At 40.9% G+C, this 25,935-nt stretch overlaps 4 protein-coding genes and 1 long non-coding RNA gene across 5 annotated transcripts in view; 1 reads left to right on the top strand and 4 right to left on the bottom strand.

The window, feature by feature from the left end:
• The window catches only part of tktb (transketolase b), a 9,140-nt gene extending 4,372 nt beyond the window's left edge, over nucleotides 1–4,768 (bottom strand). The window contains exons 1-4 of the mRNA XM_008289308.1: nucleotides 4,564–4,768; nucleotides 2,372–2,489; nucleotides 2,138–2,251; nucleotides 1,902–1,999 (exon numbers count right to left, since the gene is read on the bottom strand). Coding sequence (XP_008287530.1) covers nucleotides 1,902–1,999; nucleotides 2,138–2,251; nucleotides 2,372–2,489; nucleotides 4,564–4,670 — 437 coding nt within the window. The 5' untranslated portion in view covers nucleotides 4,671–4,768. The remainder of the gene's footprint in view (nucleotides 1–1,901; nucleotides 2,000–2,137; nucleotides 2,252–2,371; nucleotides 2,490–4,563) is intronic.
• Nucleotides 4,769–4,910: 142 nt separating this feature from the next.
• LOC103362811 (uncharacterized) lies at nucleotides 4,911–19,565 on the top strand. Its single transcript, XR_520480.1, has 2 exons — nucleotides 4,911–5,041; nucleotides 19,438–19,565. It is a non-coding gene; the product is annotated as an uncharacterized LOC103362811 (long non-coding RNA).
• lrrc23 (leucine rich repeat containing 23) lies at nucleotides 5,516–12,199 on the bottom strand. The gene is made up of 8 exons (XM_008289306.1): nucleotides 11,682–12,199; nucleotides 10,741–10,850; nucleotides 10,481–10,601; nucleotides 10,233–10,374; nucleotides 6,480–6,610; nucleotides 6,221–6,357; nucleotides 5,884–6,088; nucleotides 5,516–5,796 (listed from the first exon to the last, which is right to left on the bottom strand). The coding sequence occupies exons 1-8, from the start codon at nucleotides 11,766–11,768 to the stop codon at nucleotides 5,764–5,766; spliced, it is 966 nt and encodes a 321-aa protein (XP_008287528.1). The 5' UTR covers nucleotides 11,769–12,199; the 3' UTR covers nucleotides 5,516–5,763.
• rbm10 (RNA binding motif protein 10) lies at nucleotides 12,340–22,671 on the bottom strand. Its single transcript, XM_008289307.1, has 23 exons — nucleotides 22,595–22,671; nucleotides 22,019–22,074; nucleotides 21,393–21,936; nucleotides 21,124–21,294; nucleotides 20,970–21,039; nucleotides 19,449–19,522; nucleotides 18,442–18,528; nucleotides 18,265–18,325; nucleotides 18,009–18,167; nucleotides 17,545–17,705; nucleotides 17,276–17,373; nucleotides 16,876–16,963; nucleotides 16,545–16,749; nucleotides 16,121–16,224; nucleotides 15,941–16,022; nucleotides 15,661–15,752; nucleotides 15,343–15,534; nucleotides 14,722–14,916; nucleotides 14,502–14,558; nucleotides 14,166–14,360; nucleotides 13,602–13,649; nucleotides 13,457–13,512; nucleotides 12,340–13,141 (listed from the first exon to the last, which is right to left on the bottom strand). Exons 2-23 carry the CDS (start codon nucleotides 22,033–22,035, stop codon nucleotides 13,051–13,053), a joined length of 2,847 nt encoding a protein of 948 aa, XP_008287529.1. The 5' UTR covers nucleotides 22,036–22,074; nucleotides 22,595–22,671; the 3' UTR covers nucleotides 12,340–13,050.
• A 239-nt stretch (nucleotides 22,672–22,910) lies between these two features.
• LOC103362809 (transforming protein RhoA-like) overlaps nucleotides 22,911–25,935 on the bottom strand; it is a 4,486-nt gene continuing 1,461 nt past the window's right edge. The window contains exons 3-5 of the mRNA XM_008289305.1: nucleotides 25,102–25,222; nucleotides 24,875–25,005; nucleotides 22,911–24,753 (exon numbers count right to left, since the gene is read on the bottom strand). Of these exons, the coding sequence (XP_008287527.1) occupies nucleotides 24,580–24,753; nucleotides 24,875–25,005; nucleotides 25,102–25,222 (426 nt within the window). The 3' untranslated portion in view covers nucleotides 22,911–24,579. The remainder of the gene's footprint in view (nucleotides 24,754–24,874; nucleotides 25,006–25,101; nucleotides 25,223–25,935) is intronic.

The raw sequence follows: 25,935 nt of genomic DNA, 5'->3' as shown, positions 1-25,935 counted from the left end.
CAGTCTGAGGCCTTGTCCACATGTAGCAGGGTTTTTGTAAAACTGAATATCCTCCCTCCTCTGTCTAGAAAAATGTACACACCACCTCGTTTTTAGAAAAAGAATTCATCCACACCCTAACCACATTAGTGCGTTGTTAGGATGTAATAACTCCGACGACAGGAGCGACGACCAGGACATTGGAAATGGTCACGACATTCCTCCTGGAGCACGATTTCCAGCTCAAAGTTCTCCCACCAGCTGGCAGTGTGTCTGACCCAAAACCGATGTCGGTGTCTCTGATGGAGAACATGCCTCAGACGTGGAATGGCAAGATGGCGGACAGTAACCGTCCTTACCGTCGTCCTTCACCTGTGTTCTTGTACGTGGAGCGGTATCTGGGCCTGGACCAGAGACAACATGGTTCTGAGGGCGTCCACACTGTTTCCAAATGTAAACACAGGTCACGTATGTGATGTAAGAACATATTTTGATGCAGGCCGGTGTGTTTTGAAACCTAAAACCCGGTTATTTAAGTCCACATACAGACGCATAAACGGAGGATTCACAGATCTTCACTTTGGTTGGAGGTTTTTGAAAGAATCGTTTTTAGTGCCGTAAATCTGCGTTTTCATGTTGACGACAGGAAACATCGTAGAGAAATATTTTCATTTTGTGAGACACCTGCTACGTGTGGACGAGGCCTGACATGATATATATGTGCAGATTCGGTGTCCATCATGAAACTATAGGGAGGGAAAAAGTCTTCAAACTTCAGAACCTGCCTGAGAATCACCAAGTCTTCTTCAGTATCAGTTGTCAGTACATATATGGGTTCTCTGCTAACTGCTGAATCTTGGCTACTTTCAATGGTGCCAAAAGACTGAAATGTGTAAAATGAGCCGTTCATTGAAGGGACATAGTGTCAGATAGTTTGCTGCAAATAATAAAAGTTGCTGCAGCTGAAGAGTAGGTTGGTGGTATTATTATTATTATTACACTGTATAAACTACAAGAGCAGAATGTACATTTATATTTCATGTTTACATATATTCTATTCCATATTACTACTTATGTCTATATTATTATTACATATTTTTATACTTTCCTACTTCTCTTAAGACTTTTGAATGGGAGCACCTGTAAGAGAAAGCATTTTCCCCAAGGGGATCAATAAATTACTTCTGATTCTAAAAATAATACCAATATACACCTTAACAGCCCTTTAAAACATTTAGGAACTATCTGCTGAGTGAAAACACTTATCACAGACTAATCTGATAATTCTCCAAATAACGATTTTTGTTAAGAAAAAAAATAAATTAGACATTTTGTCTGTGGGAGGTACACACTACTGCAGATTACCAATGACTCAGAAAGTATTAGTAAATATTTTTTCCTTAGAGTCACAAACTGAGGTATTGGCCATAACATATGAATTATAACCACCAACACACAAGAGCATCTCTGAGTTACCAGTTCATAGTGCCAAAAATCATTCAAATATACTTGACTATTTTGAGGATCGTTTTGTGGCAGGAAAAATACTTCTTGCTTTTGTTGCATGCTCCTGCCAGGGAATTACTTAATACAACTGCTACAGATTTCTGCAGTTAACAGGGAGTCAGGAAACACTTTAAAAGAAAATAGGCTCTCGCTTACAGCTCAAGGCATTACACTGTTGTTCAACAATGTTTTTGTTTAACCAAGCAGAGTCAACAACACAGTATGAACGACATTTCACTTCAGCAAAAACCCTCTAGTTGCAGTACTGAAGGCTATCTTTAACGACGCATTTCACTATAAAAGGATGCACTTCAGACGATGCTAAAACTGACAACTGTGCAAATATGTTTTACATGAAAGTGCTGAACAGCAGGACGATTGTCTTTATGAATCTATCATTTTGGTTGCAAACTGACCTTGATTTGTCAAAGTGTTTGCCAGTATAGGCCATCCCACAGGCAGCCCCAAGGCCCTGTCCCAGAGATCCTGTAGCCACATCAACAAATTCCAATTTCTGGGTTGGAATGGAACAGAAAGGAAAAAAGAAGAAAAAAAAAAGTTACACATGATATAGAAAGTCATTTGGGCATCATATTTCTACTCTACAGAGAAACATGAACACCAGAAAGGGACTCCAGATCTCAGCACTTACTGGTGTGGGGTGCCCCTCCAGTTCACAGTCAATCTTACGAAGGTTAAGCAGTTCAGACTCCTTCACGAAACCTGCCTCTGCCCAAGCAGCATAGAGGACAGGGGCAGCATGACCCTATTGATAGAGGGGTTGAGAGGAGTGTTAATGTCAGGTGCACTGATTCTGATTCAATTGCATGACAATAAATTAATCTCTCTGCTAAAAAAAAAAAAAAAAAAAAAAAAAAGTACCAACCTTTGAGAGCACAAAGCGGTCATTGCACTGGTTGCGAGGATCTTCTGTTTTATAGCGCATGGTGTGGAAGAAGAGCACAGACATGAGCTCTGCTGCACTGCAGCATGATGTTGGATGGCTGAGGAGCAAGAAAAACAGACAACCTGTTAGTGACAGGCAAGGTTTTTTTTTTTTTTTTTTTTAAAAGCTACTAAATTAGAGGGAAAAAAGTAAATCCACTCAACATGCACATACATGCATGTGTTGCTACATTCTGGAACTGGGGTTGGCACCATAGCTTATTACAATTCATAAAAGCACTTAGTTTAAATGTATATTAAAATTCTTCAGAACAAAATATTAGTCATTTCAGACAGCATGACAGTTCAACAAAAACTTCCAAACACTAACTTTGACAGGCAACAATGCTTTTTAAAATAGTCTCCAAATATCACGTTAATAAATTGTTAATTTGCAACATGGTCAACTCAGTTAGGTTATCACACTTCAGATCTTCTAAAAATAAAGATTAGCAAACCTTTGAAACTGTTAGTTGCAGCACAGTGGTTGGAATATTGTAATCAACGTGTTTAGAAACCCCACATTACCCAACAGATCTCAGCTTCCCTATACAGGTCAAGTTACAAATAGCATCATTTCAACCATGCTGGGGACACACCGAGTTATCTTATCCAAACACACATCATGGCCACTGTTACATTTTTATTTATAATTTTAAAAACCCAGTGCTCTGTTTACCACTTGTCCTTCTGTTGAGAGATAACCTGATGAGAAATAAAGTAAATCAGGAAAGCCATAATGAAAGAAATCAGATGCTTGAGTGTAACGTCTTCGATTAGTCAAACAATGAGGAACAATGGTGTGATGAGGGCTGGGTGTCAGAACTAAAAGACATCCTTTGTTTGAATGAACAGAACATTTGTAAAAGGTTTCACACTCCAGATATTCAGAACAGACTTCCCACACTTCCTTGTCGGGCAACATAAGGAAGTAACAAAAACAGGTTCATCAACAAAGCTTTTTATTTGTGGAGGTGGAAGCTGTCTTACAACAGAAATTACACAATTCTGGAATGTTTGGAGGAGCCACACAAATAAAATCAATGTATTGTGACCACATAAAAAAATCAAAGTATGGTAATTGGTTAATTGGTAGATGATACATAAAGGATGTTGTCCTTAATTGCATGTTTACATTTTAGACTTATTAGGCCTTGATCACATGCTATGAAACAAGACTTGAACTTGTCTTTGTTTGAAAGACAGGCATGGGAGGAAAAGCTCTTTAGCCCTTCTTGCACACATAACAGACCAGCGTGATGGTGCATGTGACAATAACCTGACAAGCCCTCATAAAAATAAGAGGCATTTCTCATGTTTAGCAGACGCATTGTAGTTCTAGTTTAGGATGTGCACAAATACCCAATAGTAATCCTCATTGAATACTACGAGAGCAAAGGGCAGCTGGAATAATCCCTGTAAAGCTACACCCTTCTTAACTATTCCTGCTTGGACTTGAGTCAAATTATAGTGACACAGAATAGCCGGCTTGTTGCTCCATAGCTTCTGGGAACGCAGACGTATTTAGCAATGAGGCAATAACTGCAGGTGCTGCTTCCTATTGGACATTTTCTGCGGTTATCAAAGCGAACATTGATTTCCTGGACGCAATTCAACTGGTGTGCATCCGTATGGCATTCTAGCTTTAAGAAAATTGAACCACGAGATTCACCCCTTTTGCACGGTCATGTGATTTCTGCTAGTAGCTAGTGAAAGCAAGTACATGCTAATGACTGCTTGAATTGAGTTTGCTAGCAACTACAATATGAGAAAGTAAACAGTTAGCTAGGTAGCGATATCTAAACTATAAAGCTACCAATACAAGAAGGGCGGACAGTCTTCATTTGTACATTAAAACACGCGCAAACGGCTCATCCTAGCTTTAGCTAAAGACAGCCTTAACTCACAAAGTAACCGTTTAAAAATAGTTTGCATTACCTGCTGCTAGCTGTTTGCTAACTGAACGTTTTGTCCCGCGTGGACATAATTTGCTGCACGTGCAACCAGGCCCCGCAGGTGAAACGTGCGTCAGCTACGTAACAACAGTTTGCACATTTTTCCTAATACGTAGCCGAGCGTGTGTTTGTTTTATTAATATTTCCTGCTAATGTGAGCAACTCTAAGCAAACTTACCCGGAGTTAGAGGCGGATGTCGCCTTAATGGAATGGATCCTGAGCTTGTTGGCGATGTCTCGCAGCCCCTGCAGAGTCTTTTCGTCGGGTTTGTGGTAGCTAGTCATGGCTCCTGGAGGTTTTTAGTTGAGCTTTTGGGGGAAATGAGTAAATTTTTTGCGTCGTAGTTTCGCTGCTGCTGCTGCGCTACGCCGTTGGTTGCTGCCCGGTGCACGGTACAACTGAGGAGGAGGACTGACAGAAGGAGGAGGTGGACTTATGTCTCCTCCAGCAGACACTCCCATCAAACCTAATCATTGGAGGGGCGGCGGTGGTGCAAGCACAGACTATAGTGCAAGTTGCGTAGGAGATGCTGCGTTCAAAACCCTTATCAGCTTATCAAAGATCAAGATTTGAGGCTGTTTCGTTTTGATCGATTCTCTCAACAAATCACCAAATGTCAGTCATAAGAGCGTGGACAGCACGTGTACTAATACAGGTAAGTATACTGTGGAGAACTGGAAGTAGTTTTAGGGCTCAAATGTGGAATTAACTGGGACTACAATGACAGAGATTCAACCCACCACTTCTACGACTTAATAAATACGCAATCCTTTCACCAGTCGAATTCCTGTTTGAATGAATACTATGATAAAGCGGTTTGTAAATACCAAACAAAGAAAAAGTTGTATTATCTGCTTATATGCTACTCTTTAGTGGGCAGTATACTTCAGTGTCTGTCTGTTCAGTTTCCATAAATGTCAAATACTGTCACTGTCCCTTTAAAGCTGCCGCTGGACGGCTGCCAACAAGGAAGTGGAGGCAGAATTTGCTCTCTCATCCTTACTCAGGGAAACACAGGATCGTTTGTGAAACAACACCAGGTTCAAACACCAACCCACTTCTTATCCCACAGCTGCTGATAGTACTCTTTGTGACCAGCTCATTATCAGAATTTGGACATTTCTGCAGGTGCATGACACATTTTCACATTTTTATTGTTCCAAAACAGCTTGGCTGTATTCATGAGTGTCAGAGCATGACATAAGCAAACTTACTGTACAAAAGCTATGGAGGATTAATCATACAAGGTAGTCTAACCAGACAGTACGTTTCATACAGAAGCACAATCACAGCCACCCACCCTACACACACCAAGCCTGTCTTTACAAGAAAGTCAAGTCAGTCCGATACTTCCCCATTTTGGTCATCATTGCAATCTTATGGCTCAGGTATTTCCTCTTCTGTAAGTTCCTGAAATGGCAGACATGTACTTAAAACAAAAGAGCAAAAGAGAAGTTTCTTGACCGTGCCAAAAAGAGAAATATAATGTGTTCTAACCTTGATCCTCTGCCGGGCTTCGGCCCTCTCATCTGAGGAGACAGGGTCTTTGTCAAGTTGTTCCAGCTGTGGCAAGATCATCAGTACGCTTAACCGGTAGTCTGACGTTTCCACTACTGGGTTCTCAGAAAGGACCAAAGCGCGCAGGGATGTTGATACAAGGTTTAGGGACTGTAGGGCGTTTATATCTTCGATTACATTGCCTCTGAGGGAAAGAGAGACAGAAAAATGTGAGATAAATATCTAGGCTATATAATTTTGTTTGGTGTTTTACTGATTGGATGATGGGAACCACCATTATGGCTCTGATCTGTCCTGTTGCGATACATCTTAGTACCTGACATTCAGGAGTTGGAGACACTTCATGCCGGCGCTGAGGCCATTCAGAGAATCTAGCTGGTTGTCTCGAAGGTGAAGGATGGTGAGGCGCTCCAACTTCTCCAAACCCTCAAGGCGTTTGATAACATTTTGGGCCTTAATAGAAAGAAATAATCGTCATAGTCTGTTCTTTGGGTCATTACACAGGTATTAAGGCTGGCGGTAATAAATGAACCTTATCAAGCACATTAATGTAACCAAATCATTGCTTGTATTACCAGATATAATTGCTGCAGGTTTGGAAGGTTGATGCCATCAGTGGTATCCAGCTGATTTCCCCTCAGCTCCAGAATTACCAGATTTGCAAAACAGTCGCTTTGAAAACCAATCATTCTCTGAATACTGTTTCCTGCAACAGAAGTTTCAAAATGTCACGTCAAAGCCTTTCCAAAAATATGTTAGGCTTTAGACATTTGATTACATTCTTGAAGATGCAAAAGTTTGTTATGCCTGAAACAGAATGATGCCACATAGAAACCCCAAATACCCATCTGAGAAAAATGAACCATTCCCATGACTTACTATCACTTCCCTGATATTAAATTCAATTTATATCTGACAAATACTTCATGATTTTTATACATTTCAGAAGCAGTGTGATGGGGAAAGCAACAACTATTTCTAATTTTAAAAAAAAAATGTTTACCTTTATTTAACTTTACCTTTGAGAGAAAAGCCTGCCTTATTTCTGTAATAAAAAAAACAAGTTTCACCCTTAATTTGGAGACTAAATTTTTATTGTGTGCTTTAAATGAAAGTTCCCCATCGATAATCAATCCCAGGTATTTGTAACTAGTAAGCAGCTCTAGTGCGTTACCTTGGACAGTTGTAATTGAGGGGAAATTCTCCAGGAGAACTGATGAACTTGAGTAAAGCATCACTTTGAATTTTTCAGCATTTAAAACCAGTTTCAGGTTCTGTAAACGAGTCTGCACTACGTCGAAGGCGGACTGCAATGATTGGAATGCATGCGCAATTGTGTGTGAACAGCAATAAATTACACATCTGTCATCTGCATAAAAGTGAAATGAGGCATTTGACAATTTGGTACATAAATCATTTATGTAGATAGTGAACAGACTGGGTCCAAGACATAGCCTTGAGGTTAGGGTTGCAAAGGGGCGGAACATTTCCGGTAAGTTTCCGGTAAATTTCCAGGGGAAGTTAAGCAGGGGAATTTAGGAAATATTGCATTTTGGAAACTTTACATGGGAATAATGGGAATTAAGGGAATTTATGGGAATTAATGGGAATTTAGGGGAACTAACTGGGAATTGAGGGTAATGTAATGAAATTGTATCATATCATATTTGAGGTAGGTTGCATTTTTATAAGACAGTCCACAGGTGCAAATGTGTGCCAAAGTCTTGTACTTTGGGCTCAAGTGTGGTCCAGTCTTCTAGAAATCATCTGTGCATGTGATGGAAGCATGCACAGTGCCTGCAGGGGGTGTGGTCTCAGGTGCAGTAAGCAGTGTGCTGTGCATGTGATTGAGGAATGACATGGATATTCAAGTGTACTTGGATGGCATCTGTTTGTTTTAGTCAAGATTATACTAAAATATATTTTCCCCAACTATGTTTAAGTTCCCTATGCAGAGCCAGTCTTCAATTTAGAAAATTCCCAGTTTATTCCCGTTTATTCCCATAAATTCCCGTTAATTTCCATAAATTCCCATGGGAAGTTTCCAACTTTGAAAATTCCCGGAATTTTGCAACCCTACTTGAGGTACACCTTTTGTGACCTCAAGAAAGCTGGAGCTAACCCCACCCATCTGAACACACTGCATTCTACCTGCCAGATAATTTGCAAACCATGTGGTGGCTTGTTTAGAGATTCCAATCTTAAAAAGAGTTTGTAACAGGAGACTGTGGTCCACAGTGTCCAACACCTTGGGCAGATCGATGAACAGGGCAGCACACGACTTTTTAGAATCCAGTGCATCAAACACATTACATTTTTTTAGGGCAGCAGTAACAGTACTGTGCTGATTCCTAAAACCTGATGAAAGGGGGTTTAAAATGCTGTTTGAATCTAAAAATTTCTTCAATTGATGACAGACCAATTTTTCGAATACTTTTGCCAGGATGCATAATTTTGAGATTGGCCTGTAGTTATTCATAAATGAGGGCTCGCCACCTTTTAACAATGGAAGGACGAATGCAGATTTCCACACATTGGGAAGTTTGCATGTGCTGAGGCTTAAATTAAAAATACATGTTAAAGGCTTAGCAATCAAGTCAGCAGCCAGTTTAAGAAAGAACGTTTCCAAATCATCGGGACCAGCTGATTTTTTTGGAGTCCAACTTTCTTAATGCACTACAAACTTCAGATGTAGACACAGGTACAAAATTAAAAGAACAATCAACCATGGGACTGCTGACAATAGCAGTTTCATTACGCATGGCAGACTTTTTGAAGTCACTGTTCAATGAATCAAACACGTGCCCTGCTGTGATAAAGTGTTTGTTTAGACTCATCTTGTGTTAGGAACCTCTAAAGCAGTCGAATAGCTTAATTCCACTTTTAAATTTAGTTTATTTATATTGTTCTAAATCATACCATACGTTTTCCTGGGGCACTTCACATTGTAAGACATCCTGATAACAGGAAATTACAATAGTCCAGCGCAGAAGTAGCAAAACTAGTTTTTCAGCATTACTGTGAAATGGGGATTTCCTAATTTTGACAATATTGTGCAGCTGTAACAAGGCTATCCAAGAGACCTGTTTTGTGTGAGTTAAAGGATACATCCTGGTCAGTAATCACTTCAAGGTTCCTTACATGAGAAAATGCCAGTGACTGTATGGTTAGACAGTTCTTTTTTGAGGTGCTGAGGGGCCAAATACAATGACTTCAGTTTTGCCTGAATTTAGAAGAAGAAGAAAATTACAGGTCACCCACATCCTTAAGACTTTGACTAACTGACCTGTTTCATCTGGCTTTATAGGTAAACATAGCAGGGTGTCATTGGCATAGCAGTGAAATTCTATGCACTATTTTCTAATGATATCACACAAGGGAAGCATGTAGAAGGTCAAAAGCATTCCTACCACAGAGCTCTGGGGAACTCCATAAGTAACATTTGTGTGTGTAAATGGAAAGTTGTTGGCATCAACAAAGTGCAATCTATCTGATAAACATGATTTAAAACCAGCCTAGTGTGGTTTCTTCAATCCCAAAGACACATTACATTTTCTCTAATAAAATGTTGCGTTCAATGGTTTTAAACTGAGCACTAAGATCTAAAAGGACCAGCACAGAGACAAGACCGTTGTCTGAGGCAAGAAGACCATTTCTTGGCTTTCACTAGTGCTGTTTCTGTACTTATGATGTAGTCTAAATCCTGACTGAAACTCTAAAAAAAAAAAACATCTCTATACAAATGGTCACATAATTAATTTGCAAGAGCTGTTTCAAGGATTTTAGAAATAAAGGGGAGGTTGGACACAGGTATCAAGTTGGCTAAAATACCTGGATCAAGAGTAGGTTTTTTGAGTGGAGGTTTAATGTCACCATAAAAGCCTGCAGTACTGTCATATAGCGATAGAGATAGATTGATCCTTTCTAATAAGGCAGTGTTCATCAGAAGAAAACCTCCTTAAGAAGTACAGTTGGGATATGGTCTGAAAGACATATTGATGGTTTAGAAAAGACACCACTGACATTGACTCAGCGAGATCTAGTCCAAATATATATCAGCTCATTCGAATGCCTCTAAAGCCACTGCACCTGACAGAACATTTGTTTCAGTTGTGGAAGACATGTGACAGACTTTGTCGTTTTTTATTTGTAGAGAAATTCATGAAATTTTACTCCTGAGGGCTAAAGGGACACAGGGCTCAATCGAGTTGTGACTGTCAGCCTGACTACAGTGTTATAAAAAAAAATCTGGGATTGTTGTTGTTTTCCTCTAACAGATGAGTAATTTTGAGTTCTAGTTTTTCTTGACATACAACCAACAGACCAACCTGTAAGATTGAGGTACTCTAAGGTCGGTGTGGCGAAGCCATCTATGTCTGTTAGCCGGTTCCCTGCCATACTCAGCCACTGCAGGAAGGGCAGCTGTGCAAATGGCTGCCCTTTGAAGCATGCCACAGCATTATTGTCAACCTAGAAAAGAAGAGTTACAGTCAAGATTTACCAACAATTAACGTAAATTATCCTGACAGCACAAGGGGTGTCCTTTACTAAAAGAATAAAGAAGAGAGCCCCTTGCCTTCAGCCAAAGTAGCTGGGTCAGAGATGCCAGAGGAGAAAGATCAGTCAGGTGGTTGTTGGATACATCCAGAAAACGTATGTGAATATAACTGCTGATTGCAGCTATATCATTCAGTCCTCTGAGGAGCACAGTAGTGACAAGGTTAAAATAGGTGTGGAATCAGAGGCCACAAATGTGATTAAAACAGGATCACTTAAACTTGAAGTCATAGGTCAAAGACATTCGATTTTGCTTTGCATGTATATTTGCCTTCTTACTTGTCTTTTAGATCCAGTCTGACAAATGCATGTCCTAATCCATATCCTGTTCGGCACAGTAATGATAGCCCCTGACGTATGGTTTCTTGGGTCAAATGGCAAACCTGTGGCTGTAGAGAACAGAGAGAGGAGACATAAATGAGTTATACTTGCCCATATTGGACCTACATTTGAAGAAGAAGAAGCTTTATTGTCATTGTACAAAAATTCAACAAAAATTGACATCATCTTTGTAGCAGCTAATACAGTCACAGTTCTAAGAAGAAGAAAAAAAAGTTAACAGGTGATATAAATAATAAAATAGCAATAAAATTAATACTCTATTAAAAGAGCATTTGTTAGAATAAGTCTGTAAACTGGAAGTGTTTGTGTTTGCTAAACGGCTGCATTTTGTTCACCATTTCTTACATACCTAAGCTGCTGGCCTGACTAAAGGAACCACTTTGACTTTCAGTGTTGTACTTTGACATTTTCTGTGTACAGAAGGGCCTGAGGATCAAACCACCAGCTCACTGATTTATACCCAACCTGATCTACATGAGCCTGAGCCTAGAAACCATCCATTGTAGTATTTTTCCATTGAGTTGGGCCTCATTTGTAGCTTATAACTTTCTGTGAGTTAGTTACAAATAATACTAGCATTTAACTGAAAATTGGAAAGTATTTGGCTTTTGGGGAGCAAAACAAAACCTTAAATTTGTTTGGAGCCAAGATTAGTTGAGCACAAGACCTTTATAGTGAGTTCATCCTTTCATTTTTTTAATCACATATTTAAGGGCGCATAACCAAACACCAGACCTAACTAATGTTTGTGTAAGGGGGTGATTCTTGACCTTTTTTTTTTTAAAGAACCACACTTAAGTCGCTTCCAAATTCCAAGTAAGTAGTTAGCTGCCAAAGTGGCGCAAATGCTGTAAATGACATAACTTTTGTCCCAATACCTTCTCGTCCTCGTCAGCTTCTTTAGGTCGGGTTTCCTCCTCTCCCTCTCCATCCGTTAACACTGCATCTTCCTCCATGTCAGACATTGTGGTCAATTAGCCTTGTGTTGTGACCGTAGACAGTAGGGTAGTGACAGACAAGTTACTACTTGAAATCCTAAGGGTTTAATAAAGAAATGACTCGGCTAGCTAACACTGAGTAGTTACTTTATGTGACCTGCCAAGTACCAGTAGCTAGCTAACCGGTAGCTGTTGCGTTTAGCGTTATAGCTTTAATAAAAAACCATTATCAATGCATTCAAATGTACCCAAGTTTAACAAGGACCGTTAATTTTTCCAGCAATATTAGTAAAAGGAAGTTGGTGTTAGGTATTTGATTAAAGCTACACCTAGCTGCTAACCGCTAACGTCCGACGGTCCTCAGGTGTGTTGCCGTTACCATGGAAACCATAGAGCCGCAACACGCGCACCGCTGTGTCAAAATACCTTCCAGGAACTGATGCGCATTGCAACAGCTAAATCATTTCTGCAGGTTAAGATGTTGCATGATATTCCTCTTTTGTTTTGTTTTTTTCTCAAAAACACAGCTTTGGAAATTTCAAGTTAAAATGTTGAAATATTAGCTGCTGTTTACTGGTCTCCTTATACAATACATCAGTCAATATTGATGAAATGTGTTATTTTGCATTAATTTACATTATCTTGATGGAACACAGTCACAGTACTGAATAAACACAGAAATAAAAAATAACTTTCTCCAAAGGTAAGTATGTATTACATTGTGAATTCATACCTGCTATATGATAAACTGAGACACTTTCACCTACACACTAGTGTTAGTATGACCATGCCCAGTTCATGAGGCCACAGTCTCTTATCTCCCACTGTTGTATAAAAGTGCTCATTCTAAAAATGTACACACAGTCCATGCCCAGATCAGTCATTCACTGAATGACAAGGCATATAGCATTAAATTAAAAAAAGAAAAAAAAAATCTATGGTGCATAGACAGTAATATTAGAAAATTCCATTTGCTGACATAAAGATCTGTACTGATCTCCCGTTTTTCCAGCAAATGTTTCCCAACCACATACAACTTGTTTATCACACACAAGCTCTGTGAGAACTCAAAACTGCATCATTCCGGAAGCAAGCAAAAAGGTGCAATCTGTGCAATATCCTGACATCTACTGCTACAGGATCAGTTCATAAGATTATTACCACTGAGTATTACCATTGTTGAGGTAATTCTAATTTCAAACCAAAATAAAGAGGTTTAAATATAGATATCTATATTGTTAATGGTGAAGTGTTGCGTGCTGGGTCTGTCTTTGTCCTTCCTGGGTCTGGAAGTTCAAGGGGCAAGGGGTCATTCCACTTGCATGTTGCGCAATAGAAGCCCCCTTTTTACGCCTCCCTGCAGCATCCTGGCACCGAGACTGGTTCCTGTGATTCCATCACTAAAGAGAGAAAGATTTTCAAACAATGTTGAGCACGCACACAAACCTCTAAGTTTATAAAGTCAAACACAGGTAGGCGGCAATAGTATTGGCAGTGTTGTACAGAGTAAGCAACAAGTCTTAAAATAACCATCAGTACCCACAAATTACGAACAAGAACATCCTCATCTGTATATCTAGTCGGAGTAAAGCAAAAAGCAAAATAAAACTTGACCAATGGAAACCACTATATGTAGCTCCCCAACAAACTAAAAACCTGAAACGGCTCGAAAACATCAAAATGGGGGCTCTGTTAATGACATCACTGCTGCTTACATGGGGCTAAACTTTCTCCTCTTAGGATCAGGAGGTTCAGGTCCATCCACAAGTCTCTGCAACAAAAAAAACAAGATAACAGTCAGCAATAAATACAATTACTCTACGCAACGTTGTCTAACTCAGACCCTGAAGCTTGACGAACCTCTTTGCCTGCAGCTTCCTGCTGGGTTCTTCTCTGCTCCAAGTTTTGCTGAGTGCACAGATAAAGAAGTGAAAGTTAAGACCAATTTAAAGAAGAATGTCATTCAGCTGGATTTACAGTTGCCATTTTTGTTTTATGCTCCTGCGTTCACAGGGCCTCCATGCAAAAGTGAGTCAAGCTACAATCATGGAACCACCTTGTATAAATAAACCTTGAATAGATGAACAGAGAATGAATTCAGTTTCGGAGTCTTTTTACTGAATAGGAGACAATCATAATTGCTGTGTTCATGTTTTGTGTTCGATGTTTTAGGGTGTGTTAGAGAAAAGCTCCAACAACCAATCACAATTCTTGGAGTCCCCATGTGGTTCCTCCATCAATGCTGCCCTAAAGTGAAGTTTTATTTCTGATCAGGCCAATGGCAGCTACAGCACAGCCTCAGAAAATGCCTCTAAGCCTGCATATTTATCTGCCATAGGTGGGGTGTTTCACCTTAACAAAGAACCTATGCGCCTTATCAATTTATTGGGGGTGTATGATGGTGTAAAATTAAATTTTAACCACCTTATGTAGTTCAGAGAGCTGCTGGTGCCTGATGAGGGCCTCCTTGCTTGGGAACTGCCTCCTACAAAGCAGACAGGCCAGTTTAACCCAGTCTGTCATTCTCCCTTCCTTCTCATCTTTCTCGCCTCCTTCTTCTTCACTGTCAGTCTCTCCGCTGTAGGCTGGGACCAGACCCTGCTGTAGAGGAGGCGATTGCTACAGAAGAAAGACACAAAATCAGGAAGTGATAACATCTACATTTCTAACCGCAAGAAAAAAAGACATAGGATGTTAGAGAAACTATGAGGAAACTAAACCAAAACAGTTTTCACATTAGGTATGTGGTCATGTCCTTACTTCTGCACTTTGTCGGATCTGATCCAGAAAAATCTGAGGCCGTTCAGACAGTGCCCCCTGCAGGACAGAAAAGGAAACTCAGTGAGATGACCAAGTCAGGTCTGAGGACCAAAGCCCCCTTGTTGATGGAGAGTCTCTCAACCCGCGATGATAGCCTAGTGCTCTGAAGGCACACAGATGTTAACAGCCACACACGTGTGTCTATGTTAGAGTCACACACCTTTTTCTCCAGAACAGCATAGCCTGCATCAGCACTCGCAGATTCTCGGTGGTCATCTAGGCGACTGTGGCCAGGAGCCCGAGTAAACCCAGGAGGAAGTGCCGTAGAACCGACGGCAGGGGATGAAGAGAGAGAACGCATGTTCTCCTTTTGCCTGTTAAGACTCTTAGCCCAGCGCTCCATATCTTTGGCAATCTATTAATATAGACCCCAAGAGATATGTGTTAGCCGTTATAAAGGACTCAGAGGAACTGTTAACTGTCAAATGGAAGGGGGGGCAAAATACCAACACAATGAATTCCATTCAGTAGCTCTGCAATAAATACTATCTTTGTGAAGTAACCTAACTTTTGACCATAGTTTCTTCCATTTTATCCGAGTTGTATTCTACTTGTTATTCTGTCCATTAACAGAGATATTAAATCACACATTGAGAACTATAAAATCTGTTTGTTACTGTGTCCATCCTTTACATAGCTGTATAAATATCAAATCAAAAAAGTAAACAAAAAAGCCAAAAATAAAGAAACTTTATGACTGAGTTTAACTTGAATTCCATAGGTCAATTTAATTTTCTGTTAATCTGTCATTACTTGAACTTGTATCCAGTATGTAGAGTACCTGTTGAGCAGTTTTATTCTTGGGTTTATCTTTTTTCTCCTTGCTTCCAGGAGTAGCAAACGGTGAATCTGAAGGGGCTGCACCATCACTCGTAGGAGCCCCTTCAGTGTTTGACTGGCTGGCAGCAGGAATGTAGGTGTGTTTCTCTCCATCCCAGTACATGTACTGTTGAGCGTGAGGGTTGTAGTAGTACTGCAAAGTGAAGGGACACACAAAGCCAGACAGAAATGCTGAAAAAGAGGTCACACACACACAATGTCCTTGAGAAAGTGCTGGCTTAATATTTAGATTGTTATACATTCACCATGGACTCTGTACCTGTGAAGTAGGGTCATAGTAGAGTCCTGTGAATGGGTCGTAATAGTAGCCAGAGCTTTCGTCATATTGGTATGTGGACACATCTGGCAGAGCTGCAAAAACACACAATCTTAACCTTGGGGCCATATTTCCAATATAAAAATCTTTGACTGATCAAAAAGGGTTAGCTTGGCAGTTAATCAGCTGCATCAAACTCATAGTACTTCAAAATAAATCAGCTAGAAACCATTATTGAAGATGTGAATTCCCCAGAGGGAAACCTAAATGCACAGGGCCTTACGATATTGCTGGAGCTCATGTTCAGTGCCCGGGGTCGCAGGTTGGCTGGGAGCAGCTGGTTGTGGTTTTCCTACTATCTCAACCTGTGAAGCGACAAAGCTCTTCAGAACAAAAAAGGAATATCGTGGTATGATGCCAGAATGCAAAAGGCAAAAAGGAAATGCAAAGAGTGATGCTGTACCTGTGTGGCAGGTGTGGTGGCAGGTGTGGTGATGAGAGCCGTCTGAGTGAGAGGCTGCTGCACAACTGCTGATCCAGATTTCACAGTCTCAGACGAAACGACAGCTGCACGTGGGTAAGCGCACGCAGATGACAACAGGTGAGAAAGTTCAGTACAACTGTGCACATCGGAATCAGAATCAGAAATACTTCATTGATCCCCTAGGGGAAACTGCTTTCTGTTACAGATCAAAAGTCTTAAAAGAAGTAGGAAAGTATAAATTATATAATAAAAATAGAAACATAAGTATTAATATGAAATAAGATATATCTAAACACAAAATAAAAATGTACATCCTGCCCTTGTATATGTATATACAGGGTAATAATAATACTACCATTGTGGTTAATGTGCACTATAAACTTATAGCATATGTCAGACCAACCTGGCGCTGCTCCTCCTGTGTATGACCCATTCAGAGCTGCTCCTGCACTCGGCAAGGCGGCTGCCCTGGTATCTCCCTGGGCCTTGAAAGTTGTGCCGTCTGGGCCAGTGTACCCATGACCCTCCTGACTGTATGTCACTGCTGCCCCCTGCTGATAAACTGCAGTATCTATACCCTGGCCTCCACCTGATCCATTTTGAGTGGTCTGAGAATTAAATAAATTTTTTTGAATTAGGCAAAAACCAAAAAACACAAGAATACAATAATGAGCACACAATTTAAAATTTAAGGATGTGTTGTCTTTGCTGTAATGATAATTCAGACACGTTACCTGTGTGACAGCCCACTGAGCAGCAGCGATAGCTGTGCTGGCCACAGTAGCAGCACTCACTCTGCTACCGTCCGACACAAACACATCACTAACATAGAAAAAAACAGACAGAAAAGGTTTCAGTGGTCTTAGGTTTTAATTTTTTTCCCCCTGGTGACCCACATTTCAACAGCTTATTTGTAACAGTCACTTTATTTTTACACTGATAATGTATTTTAGGCAATCTTCTCAAAAGCTATTTCTGATGCACAGACCAAATTGGGTTTTAATGTGACATGGTGTAATTTTAAGCCACTACATCATTTACTGTGCAAAAGCAATAATGTGTAATGTGCTTTTGTTTTCTTAGCAGGCACGTTCGTGTGTGTGTGTGTGTGTGTGTGTGTGTGGGTGTGGTTACCGTTTAGAGCCTTTGGCAAACTCCACTACAATAGCCTTTCCATCAATAGAGAGAGCTGGCTGGAGGGCCTGCAAGATCTGAAGCAGTTGAGATGCCTCCTGTTGATAAAACATAAAGAGACCTTCGAATTAAGTGTGGGTGGATGCATGTTAGAGATAAAGCTCATTTCAAAATCATTGCTGTAATCATCAATCTTGTGTAAATACAACTTAAGTTAGATATAATACATGTACCCAGCACTTATGTGTGTGTGTCATCAAGTGTCTCACCACTATTGTAGAGAGCTGTAAAAAGGCAAAGCCCCTGTTGAGGTGTGTGTGTTTGTCCTTGATTAAGCGAACATTGGAATGGGAGAGAGTGGCAAACGGAGCCAAGGCAGACAAAATGGCTTCCACTGAAGTATGTGGGCCGAGGTTCCTAAGTATCAGAGCTGTTGAAGGAGCGCATGAAAGAAAGTTATATTCTTGAACACAAGATGAAACAATATGTGAGACCAAGCAGCCTATGATACCTATTACTAGACAGCAAACTATAGCTAGGCATTCTCACACCATTTCAAAGCATGGTAAACAATATAGAAATTACTTTCACAAACTACACATGAATCTGTTCTTTAATAGAATTCAATAAATATTGAACATTAAGTAGCTGCACATAAATAGTAGGTTTTCCATTCAAGGTCTGATAAAAAAGAGATTACTATTGTGAGGAAAGTGTCTAGACATGGACTTACTGTCATTGGCAACATCTGCCTGCTGTGTTGCTTGCCCTGGGGTGACACTAGGACCAGAAGAGTGGTAAGGGGCTGGCAAGGGAAGTAAGCCTTGGGCTCCCTCCTTTTGAAGACCAATAGGCAAATCCCTCTGCAGCAGGGGCAACTTCAGCTCAGCCTCTGTGGAAAGACAACATGCCATATGTGTACTACTGTATGACAAGCAAGTAAAACAGAGAATAGCTATAGAGTTGATTGTTGCAGTATTTTAGATTACCTGATTTAGGCACATTGCATTTGAAGCACTTCTCTCTCCTTTTAAAGTTTTGCACGCCACACTGTTGAAATGTTACGTGAGCTGTTGTTAGAGGACTTCATCAATAAACCGCTACAGTGATGGATATAGCTGTATACAATTTCAGAATTTATGTCATGCGATGTAAATGCATACAACCTTATTGCAGAGCCAGTCCTCATTGGCACGGGGTTTAGGGTCGCTGTAGTGCATCGACACTCTCTGTCCCAGAATCATCAGCACTCCCTGAAGGAAAAAGAAAGAGAGGGAGGAAGAACAAAGAATGATTATCAGTGATAATTAGGCCACACATGCCATAGAAAGGCCTCATCTCACAAGAGATGAGAGAGAATTAAAGGGACAAGAGGGAGAGAGGGAAACAGAGAGAGAGAGAGAGAACAACTGAGGCTGAAAGAAAGAGGTCAGAGAACTGCAACCTTCAGCTTTAGGAAATTCGGACGGACTGAGATGGTGTATATGTAGTTTGTGGGTGTCCACTATAAAGGACACCAAGTGTTTTGGTCAATTGAGTCATCCCTCCCCCCTTAAGGGGAAACCTTTTCACAGTTTTCCGCACATCCCATCCCAGTGTCACCACCTTTGCCCCCCAAAGAGACAATAGCTCCATCCTAAAGATGTAATCGTGACAGATGACCCAGATATGAAAAGTTCAAAAACACGAAAATGAAGCGCTATACTGGTTCTGATTCAACATACAATAGGCCATGTGAGAAATTATATTCACACTGTCATACTATCCCAGAGGTGGTACTGTAAACTTAGGAAAGAGACTGAGACAAGTCATTGAAGAAAGGAGCCCTCTATTAAAAGAGGAGGTTAGATTGGACAAATGACGAGCAAATGTGACTGGGAGGGTCCATTTATGGAAACTATGTAGTTGGGCCTTGGACAGACAGAGGTCAGCAGGATGTCAGGTGAATTTCCTGTTTGTAGAATTGTGTATATTTAGAGAGAAAAGAGGAAATTTACCCTCAAAGTATAGAGTCCTACCTCCCACAGGGACAATTATTATTTTTCTGTTTGTGTATCAAAGTTACACTGGAATGCACCATGACGGCCTGACGTGATTGTACATGATACTAACTCATGTGTCCCACTGAATTAATTTATATATGTGTATTTGTGTCTGTGTAGGGGAGAGTGACCTGGTTGGTCTCCATCCAGCGGGTGGCCTCCTGTATGAGATTAAACTCGACGAAGGCGAATCCTCGGCTCTGACCTGGACACCGCCCAGCGCCATGGTAACCGAACAACAACAACAACAACATAACAACAACGCAGTGAGGGGTTAGTGCTTCATGTACAGAGGAGAGAGAGAGACCCTGTATCAGCACTAATAAAATATATCATTGCTTCCTCTCTCCCTTGAAAATAGCGCACTTGACAGTCTGTTGGAGAGCCACTGTCAAATTCTCTGCAAGGGTGGGAGGACGCAATGTCAAGTAACTCATCAGGGTCGAGGAAAGAAGGAGAGAGAGAGAGAGAGAGAGACAGAGGGAATCCTACCCACTCATCAGTTTGAGTCTGAGCTCTTTGGTTTTGAATGATGAAGCACCCAGGCACCAACAGAACTGACAGACACACACACAGAGACACACAAGCACACACAAAAACATCACTGCTACTCTGAGAGTCAGAGCGCAGTCTGAACAATGTAGCACTGTTGTGGAACATTTCATCTTGAATGCGCCACATCCTGTCCATGCATTACTATAAACGACACATTATACAACATATTTAGGTTCGTAGCTATTTTTAAACAACAATGTGTATGCCCGCTAAATACAAATACAAAAGGTCATCATTTAAATATGTATAACTAGAGTTACCTGTCCTAGACAAACAGACAAACAGTGATGTGGGAGTAGGAGAGACAGAGCAGTGTAAAGGAGTGTAAGTGTGCCAGTATCACAATGGCACACCTTACAGACAACCAGTGAGTTAGCAAAAGGGGGAGGCCAGTGAGACAATGACCTTAATGGAAAACCTTTAGAAAAAACAAGCTTTTCTGGGTGGTATGGATGTAGCTTGCTCCGAGGTAGCTGCAACACGTATATCCTGTGACACACACACACACACACACTCGAAAATACCTATCTATCTTTTGACAATGTTAGTTTGGAAACAATGTTCATTTACTCATACACACCCCGCTTCAAGATGGATGAGACAAAATCGTGAAGGGGTAAAGACAATAAGAGAGCCAAGATGAAAAGTAAAAGGAAAGCTATGAAGTGAAAACCTTTAGACTGTGGCCAGATGCATGCATCCTTACATAAACTGCAAATATAAATAGGGCTCTGCTTTGAAGCGTGCATCAATGTTTTGTTGCCCTATGAGCACTAGCAAGATTACAGATACCAGCAGATCAAAGTATCAAAGCAGAAATCTAAGCAGAAGCCTGCTCTGTATATGAGTATATAAATAGAAATGTGTGCTTTGCATCAGCTATCTGCCCCGCAGAGAGAGTGCGGCAAAAGACAGTCACAGCAAAAGTGAAGGAAAAGCATAGGCAATACGCTTATTTATAAGACAGAGAAGACCGAGCAGACAAGGAAGAGTTGCCTGAAAGAGCAATGAAGATGAAAGAGCTGGTAGTGGATGAGACTGACACAACGAGGGAGAGGAAAGAACAGAAAAAGATGGGGCAACAGACAAGTCCTCACCTGAAGATTTGTTCCTCATAAGGCGGACCTCTCTTGGCTGGATCTCCTGCTCCTGAAGCTGTGCCCGGATCTATGGTCAAAGGAGCATTGTTATTATGAACCTATTAACAAGTGAACCTAAGCATCATCAGGCCACTGTTGAGACAAAAGGCACCTCATTGGCGGTGGCACTGGGTGGCAGCATGCGAAGCATTATGATGTTGCTGGGCCTCTGGTTATGGTCTAGATCTGCACGGTAGTCCTGGTCCCTCTGATCCAACTCTTCTAGGGGCGGGTCTGGGCCAGGATTTCCACAACCATGCTCCTCTGCCCTTGCTGGAAAAGTCTGCATGCAAAAGCCACAAATTAACAAATGATGCCAATGCAAAAATTTAACAGTTTTTGCAGTAGCTCTATAAATAGCATCAATGTATGGTGACTTACCCTCCTCTTCCCTGCCCCACGAGAAAACCTGTCCTCCTCTCTCTGTCTTCCCGTGTTGAAGTCCATCTGGTCAGGATGGTTACCGCTACGAGCCCAGTTGCCCTCCCTGCTCCCCAACAGCGGCGTGCTGTTCTCGGGAAAGCCTCTTCCACCTTTCCCTCGACCCCTTTCCTGCAGGCCAGTCTGTAACTGCTCAAATTCCCGCCTGGATCCCTCCTCCTCTCTCTGGAGCATGGGATGAGCCAGATCAGGCTGCGACTGAGAACAAAGTGGCCACAGGAGCCCTTTGCCCTCATGCCCAATGTCCCCTCTACCGTCTCCTCTCTGGTGAAAGCCTGGTCGATCTTGGAGACATCCTGGTGAGAAGTCGGGGACGCCCAGTGACTGCTCATCATGGCAATATGGTCGGTCGCCCTCCACTCTCACATCGTATCCTGCACCTGTCTCTTCATCCTCTTGGCCATAGCCACGATAGTCCATATCCCGAAAGTTGTGATCATTGTGAGTGTTGCCATAGCGACCTATGCGATCACCTCGCCCACCCCTGCTGACCATGAAAGACAATATGAGACACTGCTCTGACAAATCAAGAAGGGAAAAGGTATGAAAATGAACGTTTAGCTCACCTTCGCTCATAGTCCATGCCGATCCACTGACTCTGCTCCTCGTCACTGTCCTTTTTCTGTTGGGTTATGAGAATAGATACCAAAGTACATGCTTTTAGATGGAAAATAAATTACACTGCACTGCTCACAGTGACTGAAAACACACTTTAGTGCTACTTTACTTATAGACGAGCCCAAGAGGTCTGCTCGAATTAATGTTAGTGATGCATGAAGTGTGCATTCCCCTGGTTAGCTGCATATTTTAATACTGCAAAATGCACGCACTTCTCCAACTTTGAAATGACTCCTGCCACTGAAATGCAATCTGCTACCCTAAAGCAACAATTAAACAAACATAAGCACAACCCTGCATCACTAATAAGCATAAACTGTGTGTGAGCAATGCACCAGCACAGCCTTACTACCCAAAAAGGACTATTCAACAATGACGTGTGGCGGTCATCTCTGTTAGCGGCCAAGCTAACTATTTTAGCCGGAGGTTCACTAGCTAGTCCGAGGATATACGCGTTCCTACGACGGATGTCAACCGTTATAAACACCAAGAGCAGTCATATGGGAAAGTGGAGAAACACTTACCAGCGCTACATGTAACCAAAAGTCGTTCTTTTAGTGTCACGTTAAAGGCCAGGTGAGAGGGGTGTTTTATTTTCAGGGGAACCAAGTGTAAAATGGCCACAGCAAGACATTTCAGAGAGGGCGGGGCCGAGCTCCGAAAACTCGTATCTGATTGGTTGCTGAAGAGCGACCACATCGTAGTCGACGATGATTGGACGAGACAAACAGGTCAGCCCGAAACTTGTATCCCTGAATGATGCACTGGAAGGACCTGCAGGACGTTATTTCATACTCTGAAACCTTCTGTTGGATAGCAAATAATAGAATCACATGTTTCTTTTTTTTACAGGAGTGTTTTATTTGTAGGGAAAACGTAAATTAATGCCAAAAAATATAGGGGAAAAATTGTAATTAATAATGAATGGATGCATCAAAGAACACATAAATACCTTACAACAGAAAACCCTACTACCAGCTTTATTTGGGAAAAAAAAAATCCAGAAATCCCCATATATCACAGTACAAAAAAAAAAAAATACACACAAAAAGAAAAAGAAAAAAACTATTCTAGCAGCCCACCCCCAAAAACCTTCTAAACACTGCACCCCAACCTTGACCTTCTATTAATTAAATGAGACAATACAACGGTTACAATTTATCATTGAACTGACATAAGCTGATCGTAACAGCAGGATTAAGTAAAATGATTAAAATATACTAAGAAAATTAGAGACATCAACAATAAAAAGTTATATAGTACAATAATGACAATATCATTAAAGGGGGGTTGGGGGGAGTGGAGTAAAAGGCAAACTTGAAATACACATCATTATCATGTCCTTACAAGGCCTTGTAAGACATACAGTACATAATGGACATTATAGTAATAAGATAAGCCTATTATCTATATGAAAGAATATTCAACTTATCAACTAAACCACTCATGATTTGACCCACTGATTAACACAATCAAATCAATATCTGGTATACACAAAAAAAGTCCTAAAAACTCATATGTTTAACCTGATTGTGCCTCTGGCTATAGTACAATGTCTTCCAGTAAAGTGAAGGTTTCTATGTCACTCTGAGTAGCTGTTAATTCCATTACCTGCCTGAGCCATGAAATGTGGCCATCAGGGGTAACTTTGGCATGGAAACAAGGGTTAGGTCAGTGACGCAGAAGGCCTTTCCATGCATACAGTACGTAGACACATATGTTAATACACAACCACACAAATATACACACATTCACTGCATGCAGAGCTGCACTGGAGAAAACAAACTACCATACAGTTGCATACACGCACTCTAAAGTACAGGTAAGTAATTCAGTATGGGAAAATATTTCATACAATCTAGTTTAGGCATACCCCTGCATAGCGCCTGAGTCAAAAATGGGCCTGAAGGAGCCAAGCCAGTGACAGGGAGAAAGCATTCACAAACGTGAGGTGTGGACACTACAAATGACAAATAATACCCTAATTAAGTTATGAATCCCTACCCGTCAACTTACTTTTCTTGACCACTGCTCTCAAGGCACTACATGTAGGCGATACTGTGTAAGATCCACGTAGACGTGGTCTTAATTCAAACCTATGCTATATTAACGTCTTTTTCCTCTCTTATGTTACCATTGTCTTTGGCCTGGTAAGGACCTTTTTTTTCGCTTCATTTCCATCATGGCACATTTCAAGCCCTGTTTACATCTACTCAACTTCAAATCACCCCCCTATCACCTGGCCTACAAACCTCTGGATCTGAAAAATGTTGATAAATGCAAGCAAAATGGCACACAACCTAATCTACAGATCAAGAACCAAGGTGTAGAAGCCTATCAAATCATTTCAGATCCACTTTACTTTGCTGAGGGTATATGGGTGATCAGAAATTGAGCATCTGCATAACTTTCCTGCCCCACCCACCCAAATAGTTTCCCCTATGTCAAATTTCAATGGAAGCTGCCCTCTCCATCTGTGCTTGAGGACAGTTCCCTGATCTCCCAGAGCCTATAACAGAAGGCAGGTGGACTTCTTGCCACGTTTCTTGGCCTGCAATGCTGCCCTAGTTGCCATCTCAAAGACTTCCCTCACACCATCTTTGGTTTTGGCAGAACACTCTTGGTAGCCGTAGGCACTGATGCGGTTTGCCATCTCTTTGCCGTCTTCATATTTAACTGGTTCCTGGAGACACATGTCACAGACAAAGTTTAAACTTCGACATTTACACCAACAAATGTGCATATACTAGAATGCTTACTGGTATACATATATATATGTGTGTTACTAACACCAAACAACTTACCTGTTTCATTTTGGCAAGCTCTCGTCTGGTGTGCTCATCATTCCGCAGATCTTTTTTATTGCCCACCAAGATGATGGGAACATTTGGACAAAAGTGCTTCACTTCTGGAGTCCACTTTTCTGGAATATTCTCTACAGTGAATAGATAAATATGCAATAATTAGCAACATACATACATTTTACAAATGTGTTCAATACGTAGTGGCATTGGTGGTATTTCAACTGCACCTAAACTGTCAGGGCTGTCCACAGAGAAGCACATGAGGATAACATCAGTGTCTGGGTAGGAGAGAGGCCTCAGCCTGTCATAGTCTTCCTGGCCAGCTGTATCCCAAAGCGCTAGCTCTACCTGCGAGAGACAGAGAGTGAGCGAGTTACATTAGTAGACAGAAGTGTGGATAAAATGGAAAATTTGAAATGGAAAGAGGGCCACTGGAGAATCAAGCAAAATGATGAAATAGGTCCATATTACATTACTGTCACACTTCCATGAGGAGACAACAGAAGAAGAAAATAATGCCTATGTTGCTAATGGCACACAAAGAAAGAAAAACAAGAACAAGGACACTCTCAAAATGTCAATACCTATCACAATATCTCTTTAGGTATGGAAACTCATGGCTTGCAAAAATGCAGTGTGCTTTTTATCAGAGTGAAGCCAAACAGTAAGTGTCATTTTCAGAATTCATTGAAGAAAACTTGGTTAAATTCTGCTTTTAAAGCAAGAGCAAGTAGTTGATTGATGGTATAGACAGATTAGATAGACAAAATTAAGGGGAAGCTACTGTGACAAACTAACAATTGTTGAAGTAATTGTTCAGGCATTAGTGCTAAAAATGCATTGGTTTTACTTTCTTAAGTATGGACCTATGCTGTGTTTTTTTCTAAGATAGTAAACTGCATATCTTTGGCAGTTTTAACATTAGGACAGAATGATGCAGCATTAAGCAGAGGTGCAACAATAATCGTTCAGTCAATTAAAACAACATGAATAATAATGAGAGAAAAAAACAAAACTTCAAGCAAAAATTCTGAGCATTTTATGGTTTTAAATATAGTGAT

Source organism: Stegastes partitus, unplaced genomic scaffold (assembly GCF_000690725.1).
Source record: "Stegastes partitus isolate 25-593 unplaced genomic scaffold, Stegastes_partitus-1.0.2 Scaffold605, whole genome shotgun sequence".
Taxonomy (NCBI): Eukaryota; Metazoa; Chordata; class Actinopteri; family Pomacentridae; genus Stegastes; species Stegastes partitus.
Note: the sequence above shows the minus strand (reverse complement) of the source record. Positions and strands in the feature narration are given on the sequence as shown.

Coding starts and splice junctions, on each gene's coding strand:
- lrrc23 (XM_008289306.1), bottom strand. CDS start 11,768: ATGTCTGACATGGAGGAAGATGCAGTGTTAACGGATGGAGAGGGAGAG. Junction 10,602..10,740: donor AGACTGGATCTAAAAGACAA/GTAAGAAGGCAA, acceptor TGTGCTCCTCAG/AGGACTGAATGATATAGCTG. Junction 6,358..6,479: donor ACCTGCAGCAATTATATCTG/GTAATACAAGCA, acceptor CTTTCTATTAAG/GCCCAAAATGTTATCAAACG.
- rbm10 (XM_008289307.1), bottom strand. Junction 16,964..17,275: donor TTTGCCAAAGGCTCTAAACG/GTAACCACACCC, acceptor TTTCTATGTTAG/TGATGTGTTTGTGTCGGACG. Junction 16,750..16,875: donor CTCAGTGGGCTGTCACACAG/GTAACGTGTCTG, acceptor TTTAATTCTCAG/ACCACTCAAAATGGATCAGG.